Here is a 12,465-nt window from a genome sequence, read left to right as displayed (position 1 = left end):
ACCATTCACATATGAGTTCAAAGGTATTCTTTTGTAACTCATTAAATTCTCAAATAATCAAAATCATCCAATCATGACGATGATATTGATTTAGTTTATATAGAAATGAAAAAATATTTTTAAATTAAATGACATTGTAATGATATACAGAAATGGTGAGTGATTCATCAGTTTAATGATTCATTCAGAAACCCATACTTAATAATCCCTGCCAAGTGCGTGACGAGTCACGTAAAGAGTAGGGTTCCATGCAATGCCAATTATTAAAATGTTTCCAACAATAGCTATACCAAAAGAACCAACGAACCAAATTACTGATATTCCTTAAAGTTTTATCATTAATACAAGTATAGTATTATATTATCTGTGTCAATACTAACTGATATAACCTTGAATCATAATCAACAATAACTAATATAATAAGTTTTTATCCGATAAGAAACTCAAAAATGTATGAGATTATTAAAATTAAATATTTTAGTTGAATCAACCGTATAACTGTGATTGAATAAAAAAATATCCAAAAACATCTCTAGAAATTTGTACATTTACTAATGGGCACGCCAGGTTCCGCGGCTGAGTTAAATTAGAATACAACATACGCGAGTACCAAATTTCAATCAAAACTCTCAATCAATCGAAGCATCGAATCATTTTAGAAACGTATAAATTAATAATATTAATGGGTAAGATTACTCATAATATATACGTAATATATATTAGCTAAAAGGTATAAATATTGTAAATATATTAATATTTATTAAAATGACCAAAAGCTTGGGATACGCGCCTGAGGGCTCCTCATAAGAACCGCAACTCGTATTTTATGCAAAATCCAACAAAAAAAAAAAGAAATAAAACAAGTCTCGGGGAATTCACAATATAAAATACCTATTGTTTCGTCAGACTTTTCATTCGGTAGGAATGTCGATAAACTTACAGGAGGATATAACGGTATTCGGCGCGACAAGTTTTATAGGACATTATAGTCATCTATGAGAGAATGATGTTTATGACATCAAGTCTAAAAATACTTTAGTATATTACTTAAAAGAAGTTTCAATAATTTCTACGGTGTGGGTTTTAAAAAGATTTCAACTAAACACATATTAAAATTTATTTTCAGGATTAAATACGACGCGATTCGTATAAAAAAATATTAAAAATGCTTGATAAAATCTGGTATAAATTATACTCACAATGACATCGCAGTAAGTCTCACTAATAAATTTAAATATGGAAAAAATGCAAAAGTTTAAAACTATATAAGTATTTCATGCATTTATATCGTTGTACAGTAACTCAGCTATAATGATGATGATGATGATTATGTCAAATAATTTAACGCTGTCAGTTCTTTCGATTTAACCGCAAATATTAAGTTTCTTTCTAGAATTCACTAAATTTCCGCGTAGTGACGAACTAAGAATATAATATATCAATACTTCTTTTCATTCTCAAGATATCGTAAAAGACAACCTTTTCTGGTTACCTTTTGAAAAGAATGTTAATAGATATAGATTACATAGTATATATATAGAGTGATAATAGAAGGCTAACATACTTTATGATACTGCAGTTTAACACTACACGAATCACGCTCTTATGGTCACATGTTCAAACCCTTAAGAATATAAACCATCTTCTTCTATAGATGCCATCTTCTACCCGAGGTTAATGATCAATATGGGGATCTTAATTTTGTTTACCGCTATCCTAAAAACGGACCTGGTGCTCATCCCAAACTACTACTTTAGACTTTTGAACCGAGAAGTCCGGCGTTTATTTGGTTTTCAACAAGCCCAAGTCTTTCCCATATACAAACTACACTAAATAATTATCTATCTCTCTCTTTACCTAACTTTTTTATTCCCTTTTCACTTAGGTTCCGTTCTCTTCATCATCTTTCACAGCTTGCTCAAATAATCTAAAGAGGTAAGGTTACTATTGATGACGCACTGCCAAGTCACTAGAAGTGACAAGTCAAAGAGAGACAAAGTAAAACCAGTAGAGGAACGATAATAGACTGTAATGATATTGATTAAGCACACAACTATTAACTAAAATCATTCTAATAATACTAACATCCGAAATCAGATCTAAATTGTAGTGACTCAGTGCATCGGCTCATTGCAACGGACAGTCCTTCTAATACCAATTATATAAATTTACAAGTCCACTTATGGTAACTTACTAAAGAAGTGATCAAATAAACATAACCCACGCCTACACTTTTTATGAATGATTTGGAACACCGTACACAAAATCTATGAGATCCTATTATAGCCATTTTGGATAAGTATTTATTTAAATTACTATTAATAATACATACTTACTTATATAATACTATAACAACCCATTAACATCCCACTACTGGGCACGGATCTTTTCTCATAAAACGTGGTTACTCATTATTGGACTACTCCAGTGTCCAGTGTTGAACCACAGTGGTCATGGTTAAGTGGTTTGATATAGTGTTTTATTTCGAATTTTCATTTTCTAATAATGATGTATATGCTGTCTTGTTTTAGTTACCTTTTACAACATTTTAAAAATAAAAACTGGTAATGTATGTGGAAATGTATATTATAAATATTTTAATTTCTTTTTTTTTTTATATATGTAATAGGTGATAGTGAGCACTTCTAGTAACTAATATTGTCCATTGACTAGTACGTTACTACTAGACAAACATAATAGCAAACAAGTTTATAATTTTCCTTTTCTTTTTCTTAATTCCCTAAAATGAAATACGTACATCATTTCAGTGCGAGGTCATTGAAACACGGCGCGGATGCGCGGAGATGCGCGCGCGCAAGGACACAGGATATTTTCCTATAAAATGTGGGGCGACACCTTGCGGCTACAGTATCTAAAGAGGCACCACCACGGAAGGACATCACGATGAGACTGGTGAGTCCTTGGCATTGAAATTTTGTGCAAGTGAAAAAGTGATAAAATAATATTTTTAGTTTATCCCAATCATAGTGATAGTAAATTGTGAAAAAAAAATTAGTTACACAGCTTATAAAAATATTAAATTGTAAAAGAAAATAGAACAAAAAATATAATGATTTTTTTAATATACATGAAAAAATGTATCATTATAAGAAATCTTTACTACTTAAATTTTAAAATTTAGTAGTTTTAATTGTTCTGATGGAAAATATTGAGTATTGTGGGATTTATTTAAATTAGGCACATTGTGAGAAAAAAAAAATACCTAATATACTTGCAATTAGAATACAATGGAAATTATTTTAAATTTATCTTTGGAAACTCTTAATACGTTACATATTAATTACAATGTATATAATACACTTATACTAATGAACTTATTTCAGAAACAAGAATATATTATTATTTATATACTATTCATCCATTTCCACAGATGAGATATGCTCTCTTCTTGCTTCTTTCATTTAGATGTTAACATAATCAATAGATATAAAGATAAAGATAAAAAATAATCATTAAACTATTATCCAATAATAGATAATGACCGCAATCAGTATTTTTTCGTATCTTTAGAAAAAACGTTTAATTTTAAAAAAATTAACAAACAATTACTGTATTTTATAAATAAATATATTTTTATATTATCCAAACTTCAAAGCAATAATTTCTTTACAGCTGTGTATTTTCGCCGCCATTCTGGCCTTCTCTTTGGGCGAAGAATCTGCTACAACTAAACCATTAGAAGACTTAGAAGCTGTCGCTACAGTTGAACTTCTGAAAGAAAACCACGATGTCCTCCAGCCAGCAGCGAGCAGTTATACTACCCCTAGAGAAAAAAAATGGACGAACTTAAAGAGCAATAATCCTAATTATTATCCTCAGAACAACTATGTTTCTCAAAGTAACTACGTTCCTCCCCAAAATAACTATGTCCCCCCACAGAATAGCTATATCCCTCCACAAAATAATTACGTACCTCCTCAGAATAATTACATCCCTCCTCAAAACGACTATGTGCCGCCACAAAATAATTACGTTCCGCCCCAAAACACATATGTACCCCCTCAAAATACATATGTCCCCCCTCAGAATACATATGTCCCTCCTCAAAATAACTACGTTCCCCCTCAAAACACCTACGTACCTCCACAAAACAACTACGTCCCTCCCCAAAATAATTATGTTCCACCCAACAACAACTGGTACAATCCTCAACAACAGACTTCTTCTACGACGACTCCTAGTTCGCTGATCAAAAACGACATTACATATGGTGACAACGGCAGTTACAAATATGAGTAAGTACAGTAAAATATTATTCTAACAAGTCATTTGAGACATAATTAGTACTGAGTTACTGTACTAATTATGTCTCTAGCACCGAGTAGCTAAGCTTGTATGACTGCGTGTCAGTTTAAAGGGTGGTGGAAAAAGTATTAAGTCGTTATTTTTTATGTTTTATCTTAACAACGAAACCACGACTCACGTATGTTGGTTGGGCATTAAAATTTATATTAAAAAAATATTTTTATTTAAATACCTAATTTTAAAATTAAACTTCCTGCCAACATTTATTACTATAATAATATATTTGCAAGAATATATAGTCATAAATGCATATAAATAATAATTGCATTAAATAACAATAAAAAAATTTGATAAATAGGTCTTTCAATATTAAAATTAATAAAAATATCTTAATCATCAAAAAAAAACGGTAAAACTAAGTAACAAGTAATTTAAATAATATTATACAATTGATAACACTACCTACATAATAAAAATAGTAAATTATTTACTCTTATGTCAAAACTAACACTTAAAGTTCTCAGAATAAACTTGTGCTCGATTAATGTAAAAAGAAAGATCAGCAAACAAGATAATATAATCTTACAGACAAAAAAAAATTAGTAAAGGCACACGCCTCGACACTGTGTCAGCTAAAATACTATAGTCAAAGTAACAAATATTTAAAAACAATTGACATAAGAAAATGTAAGTTTAAATAATATGGTTAAAAGAAACGAGTCACTAACGGTCATACCATCGTACAAGTTGAATATTATTTGACATCAGAAACGAGTTATTTTTATAGTAAATAACGGTATCGACTAAATGAATTGAATTTTATATATAAAAAAAATATGTAAATATAATAGGACGAAAATATTTATGAGTATTCCTACTATTCGATTGGCGTCTTTGTTACGAACATATCAAGTTTGAGAAGTGATAAAAAATTACAATTCTGATTTTTAAATTTACTATTAATGCTAGTATAAATTTCAGTGTAAAAAATATTATAGCATGTTACTGTTTTAATGTAACATTTCTTTATATATATATATATATATATATATTATATATATATATATATATATATATATATATATATATATATATATATATATATATATATATATATATATATATATATATATATATATATATATATATATATATATATATATATATATATATATATATATATAATAAATTTAAATAGAACAAACGTTTACCGTAACCTTTTTTTATTACCAGTCGAAGTGTTCGCTTGTTTATATATTCTGTATTGCACTTGTAAGTTACATATAAAATAATGTATTATTTTATAGGTAACTTACAATATTACTATTATTGTTTATATGTTCTCAACTATTTACGTAACTACTATTAAATAGAAATTAAATGGCTGGATCGATTTTGACAAAACGAAATTCTATTAAATTCATTTTGATTGCTACAGCTTCTAGGGCACACAATGTCAGATTCCCTAAAATAAAAATAAAAAACAACATGTTTTCTCGCTCTCTAAAGTTGCTCTAAAACTTGTTTGTTTTAAAAAAAATTACGATCGAGTTCTTTTAACTCTATCACATCAACTTGTTATGAATCGAAGTTTTGAAAAGATCGATGTAAACATTTAAATTTATGCATATAAAGTAGCATGTTATGCTAAATAATGAACTTACAAGAAAATTTTAACTAACAGCAATTTATTTTCTACCGATTATAGTTTCTCTCTGTGATTTTTTTTTCCTTTTATATTTTTATTTCCATTGCGATTTACGACTTCTGTTCATTTTTTAAATATTCATGAGATGGAATCAAATTTATTTTAATTGATTTTAACTATACATATAGTTTAGTTTTTTCTGTCTGATGTCAAATACGAGAAGTATTTAAATCTTCCGACTAACATGATGGAAAATACCGTTAAACAAAAATATCTGACTAACTGCAATACCGCCCCTACGTTGGATTCTAACATGCTCGGCAAAATGGCAATATGTTAAATATTACATCCACCATAAACAGACAATCATCCTCGACAATTAACACTTTTTCTTATCTCATCAAAAATAACTGTCATGAACGAATGAATATTTTTATACCCATTTTCTACTTGCAAAGGTACGAAATTGCTGACGGGACGTACGCTTCCGAAGAAGGATACTCCATTAACCCGAATACAGAAAATGAGAGCATTGTAAAAATTGGCAAGTACAGCTATCCAGGACCTGATGGGAAAGTCTACACGGTCACATACTGGGCTGACCATACTGGCTTCCACGCGACCGGTGACCACATACCTACACCACCACCGATTCCGCCCGCAATCCAAGCGTAAGTAATTACTAAATATTTGTAAGCAAAAATAATATCGAACTAGAAATACTGCTGAAATATAAAATTCATATTCCAATAATTAATACTAAGACAATGGTTATTTATATTATTATAACAATTTGCAATTTGTAATTACCAAATGTCTAGTCTATAGAATCTTAAATGGAATTGGGACTTCATTAACGAGACCTACATTAACACCTACGAATATGAAATTTATGTTGACATTAATTAATTGTTTTTACTATACCATAACAACCCACAATTAAAATCCCACTACTGGGCATATGTATATCATTTTTAGAGCAACATAATAAATCGTGCTCTAACAAGGAGTCTAATGCAGTATGAAAAAAACATTTTGCTCAGCAAAAAAAAGGCTCTGAACAGTGAAAACATGCTCAATGCATCAATGATAGATAAGGTTTTAGTAAACACATTAGATTAATTTTTTTAATTTAGGTGCGGAATAGTGTTTTTACATCTAGATTTTGTAAGCAGTTTATAACTCTGCAAAGAAAAACAGCAACATATGATCAACATAAGAGTCTTAGATTATGAAGTATTAGTTTATATTAAGTCTATATAATTAAATTCTATCGATTGCAAAAACAATTGTCAAATTGGCGACGTAAACACGTAATATCGTTAAAAAAATCTAACGAACTGAATATCTCTTTCTTTTGGAAGTGTCCTAAAAAGTATTTTGATTTACTAACGCGTATGATACTATATACTATAGAAATAAAAGGATATGTGATAAATAATAAGTACATATATAGACTATTCATTCTTTAAGGGCATAACAAGGATATATTTGCAGTTTACTTATTGAATATTTTAAAATTTCTATAGCTTACGAGGACGTCACGCCTGTTCTGTGATCATCTTACCTTACTAATATAATAAAATTGTAACTAAACGATGTCTGTGCTTGAAAGATATTAAAAAAAATAAGACTATTCATTAGAGAGATAAGATAAAAAGATGCGAAAACAATAGTTTTTAGAAATTCTGTCTGTCTTATCGTATATTTATTCCATCAAAAACCTCTACACCAAGTTGAATGCGATTTTCACAGTACTCTCGAAGGCCTAACTCAAAAACTGGTTTATATTTTATCTTGTACGACTTTTAAAAATGGTCCAATTGATTACTTTTGCTGCTTTTTAAATTCACGCGTACGAAGTAGCGGACAAAAAGCTATACTCGTACGTACTAAAATGACTTTTGTTTTAAAACCCATGTACAACAGTATATTTTTTTCAAAAATATATTTACATTAGAACTAGTTATAACCTTACGGCTATAACCTGCGTGAATTTGTATAAAGTATCATAAAATCACGGCAATGCATAGTCTCCCATTGCTTTTTCGTGGATGTCGTAAGAGGTGAGCAAGGGTACGTTATAGTCGAGGGATGGACCGCAGCGTCCCTCCTAAAACATCACCAAAGTAATTACTGGCAAATCCCCCTAATGGGGGAAGGCCTATGTTCAACAGTGAACAGTTAACAGCTGCCATGTTAATGATGATGATCTTATATGCATACTTTGATTAACATCAAGCATTTAATAAATCTGAGTATCAGTCAATAGCAATAATTGACTACCTAACATGTTTCTCTTTAAACTTTCATATTTTTAATAGCAAGCCTGTCTAAGCAATTGTATCCACGTGGATGAGATGAAGAGTAATTAGTGTATATTCATCTCCATGCTAAATACTACTATATTATTATTATACTAAATTTCATGATGACTACTGACTGAACTGTACTAGATAAACTATTAAATAAACTATTTTTCGCATTTGTAGTATCAATAAGAATAATAGTACAATTAAAGCAAAGTTATATATTGGACGGTTGACCAACTTTACGTGACCGGGGTCTATTACCAAGGGATAAACTCCTTGTGCATCTTTATCAAATATCTCATTTTTGTGGAAAATATGTTGTATGCGATGGTTTATTATTCTTTTCACTATATTTTATTAAGTAGGAGGACGAGTCTGTAAGTTATGGACCAAAGTTATTTGTAGTAGTACCCGAAACAAATGGCTTTACTGTTTATAATGAAATAACAAAAGTAACGCTTTAGATTTTCTTGAAGAAAATGTCTCGACAATTAAGTCCAGATAAATTAATTAAGAATGAGGGTGGCGGCCTATTTCTGTCTGAACATAGAAGTTATGCTTCGTGTTTCAAATTTTGTGCTACTCTATGTATAACAATTATTAAAAACTAAAAATTTTATATATAAAGTTTTTTTTTTCTCTAAAATTATAGTATTATTAGCAAATAAATAAATGGTTGGGTCTAGAAACATGAATTCTTTCACAAGGATTTCTTATGTTATTTTTTTCTTTGTTTATTTGGCATAGAGAAATATCGAGTTCTATACACGCTAACTCATATTATACTATACGTACAAAAAAAAATTAAATACCACAGGTACGTACGATTTTTAAAATAAAATTTGTGAACTCTACTGTTAGAGCACACTTAAAAAATTAAGCTGTTCCTTTTTTAGTACCTACTTGTAGTCAATTCTAATACCTATTATTACGAATTAAACTGATCACTTGAAACGTACTCCACGCCTATTTGAGGTAACCGACGTTTAATTAGCATATACTGAATTGATTGTAGGTTGGAAAGGTCATACAATATAAAAACATTAAATTCAACGGTGTGTGAATCTTCGCGAATTAGTGACTTCATTGTGTCAAACTTAAAATATGTGACATACATAATATAAAGTAGTATAATAACTAGATTCCATTCACAATAAAATTATATAGGTAGTTAGTTATTAAAAAAACAAATAATATTAACTGTTTGATTATTAGTTTCTTTTTTTTATAATAACATTTTAAAGCAATCCAAAAGGAAGAAATATTCAATACAATGAATATTTTGAAGGTTTTGTCAATGTAAAAATGCATATCCCGAAAAAACTTATGCCGAGTCGCATAGCCAGAACAATACAAGTACCTAGTAGTATGCTTATATCCTTTCTTATAAGAATAACCCAAAGTATTGGGTTTTTGGTTACGTCGTTACATTAGCGGGACAAAAATGAGTTATTAATTATGATATAAATAATAAATGCATTGTTTTTTTATATTACTAATATAATAAAATTGTAAACAGACGATGTCTATTCTAAGAAATCATATGAGAGTTCTTATATATATATATAAGATCAATAGACATCTAAACAATAATATTTAAAAATTTTATATATCTGTCTGTCTGTATGTTTGTTTCAATCTGGATTCGATTCTCATAATTGTAATCCCGTCTAACTTAAATACTAATTTATGTTTTATCTTTATAACCCACCTAATAGTGGTATATTTCATTAGCTATTCTGCTTTTAAAATCTACGCGAAGTAACGGGCAAAAAGCTAATCACAGTAAATATAAGAACCGGAAACTTTACGAGTACGCATAATACGTACGAGTACCTACTGCTTATATACATCAGTTTTTATGAAACCTTCATTCTTATCTAGGCCATGAAATCCACATTTACGGCAACTTATCGTTCAGCTGCGGCATTATACCAACGAAATATGATATGATCCGTCTTCCCCCAACACTATTAATAAAATCAATAAATTATATATAAACATTAATATGTTGCCTATTAGTCCTTAACAATGGCTTAGTAAATTTTTTTGTAAACTTCTCTCGCACTGATGTACTGTTTGTTTTCTTGGTTGCCTTTTCTTTTCAATCGACATCAAAAAAAGAGTAGGTTCTCAATTCGGTTGTATTTTTTTTTTTGTTATGTTTATTTATTCGCATTTTGTTTATAGGTCCATCGAACAAAATGCTAAGGAAGAAGCGGCCAGAGCTGAAGCCGAAAAGAACAAACCACAACAAACTTATTATCCCAGTCAAACTGTAAAACCCCAGCAAACATATTACCCCCCACAACAAACCTACTATCCTCCACAACAGACTTATTATCCTCCGCAACAAACTTATTATCCTCAACAACAAAATCCAAGTTACGGCAAATAGACTTATAAAATAATTTAGTATAGTCTACAATTACGACAAATATGAAAATCCGATATTCCGAACAGTAAATGTCGAAAGTAATGAATCTTTAAGAAATTATCTAAATTTCTTATTGCCAATTTATTACTTTTCGTAAATAAATTTTAAATTTAATGAATACAAAATTTATTGTATACAAAAAGACATCTTTTATCCACTATCTTTACCTCGGAATAAATTTCGAAGAATCACTAATTATAGCAGTGATTTGATTCACGATTTCTATTGTGAATTTGATTACTGCTAATAAGAAAGGTTGTGATATTGTTAAGAGTGTTCAAAGCCAAGTGATAATGTATTAATAAATATAATTTGTGATAACAATTAAATGTTTTTTATTTTATACATACCTCCTTACTCAAGTTCTATTTAAGTAGGTTACCTTACCTGAAAAAGGAACATAAATGAAAACATATTAATAATCAGACAAACATAGTTCATGTCCATAACCAATTGTTACCATTTTGCATGTGATGTATCGTCAGCTTGTTAGCCATTCAATGTCGCATAAAAAATAAACAGTGTAACTTTATAGGCAAATATTCAATATTTTTACCTTTATTATTTTTGTTTGTTTATAGTATGAACATCAGGAACTATAGATTGATACCTTATTATATATGCTATTATAAAGCCGTACAGTATAAATGTAATATTGTATAATAGTTAGTAAGTAAGTATTAAAATAAAAAGGACAAAAAGTGCAACATACAATACAAACAGTATTGGATTATAAATAAACCAAATAATTTTTTTTCTAACTAGAAATAACCATATATTATGTATACCATTCTAATAAAAAAAAATAGACTACTTTATTTTTAGTAATGTTTAACATTTTATTTATATTTTCAATCTTTTTATTCACTTATAAGAATATCAACAGCGTATTATTATATAATTTTACTACATTAATCTTATATATTAAATGTTATATCAATTAAAAATATTCATGATGACAACGTTAGTAAGTTAAATAACAAGTATATTACAGAAAAAATACACTCAATGACGATCAATAGTATTAAAGCAGACCAGAAAACAATAACTCAGCTATCAGTATTAATATAATTTTATATTGATATTAACTATATTCTACTAGTTATACGGATCAGAAAAGAGCATGTATGTTAATCTGGTTTATTATTATTATCTACCTATTTTGTTTAAACCCATCCAATTGATCTCAATCGTGTGATTAAGTAAAAAATATCCAATATTTAAAGAACCAAAAACTGTATACTCTGTTATGTCCATGGTATGCTGCTCATGTCTATATACGACGGTTACCACTTTCCATCAAGTGGGCCGTCAGTTTGTTTGCCATTCTAAATTGCATAATAAGAAATAATAAATTTTAAAATAAAGAACACAACGACACATATAACAAACTCAAAAAAAATATATAAACGCTTCTCAGGGTCTAAGGGCGTAACCCAAAAACCATGGTAACCGGTCGCTCCGGCCATTGACATTGACCACACATACTACACACCCATTGCTGATCTTGTATCATTTTGCAACACATTTTATGCTTGTGTGATCATTTATCGAACACTGCACTTTAGATATAAAAAAATTAAAAAATGGAAAAGTACCTAACGTCACCGGTCATCGTTACAATATTCTTACTTGCTTGCACGTTTATGTTCATTACTTCGTATAAATTTATATAATGTATGATTATTACATTAGATCCAAATTAATTAAAAATAATTATATTTTGAGTAACATCAAATGTTATGTACTCAATATACAGGTTTTCTCCCATATTAATTTTGTGATGATAGAAACTGCTTATT

At 29.0% G+C, this 12,465-nt stretch overlaps 2 protein-coding genes across 3 annotated transcripts in view; one reads left to right on the top strand and one right to left on the bottom strand.

Annotated features, from left to right (window-relative positions):
- Window positions 1-12,465, bottom strand: part of LOC113510753 (microtubule-associated protein futsch) — a 220,752-nt gene that overhangs the window by 177,215 nt on the left and 31,072 nt on the right. The gene's annotated exons all lie outside the window — the stretch shown is intronic.
- Window positions 2,759-11,006, top strand: LOC113510698 (adhesive plaque matrix protein-like). The gene is made up of 4 exons (XM_026894201.3): window positions 2,759-2,913; window positions 3,634-4,256; window positions 6,373-6,585; window positions 10,417-11,006. Exons 1-4 carry the CDS (start codon window positions 2,905-2,907, stop codon window positions 10,622-10,624), a joined length of 1,053 nt encoding a protein of 350 aa, XP_026750002.2. The 5' UTR covers window positions 2,759-2,904; the 3' UTR covers window positions 10,625-11,006.

The sequence above is a fragment of the Galleria mellonella genome, unplaced genomic scaffold, assembly GCF_026898425.1.
Source record: "Galleria mellonella isolate WM207_F2 unplaced genomic scaffold, CSIRO_AGI_GalMel_v1 utg32, whole genome shotgun sequence".
NCBI classification, from domain to species: Eukaryota; Metazoa; Arthropoda; class Insecta; order Lepidoptera; family Pyralidae; genus Galleria; species Galleria mellonella.
Note: the sequence above shows the minus strand (reverse complement) of the source record. Positions and strands in the feature narration are given on the sequence as shown.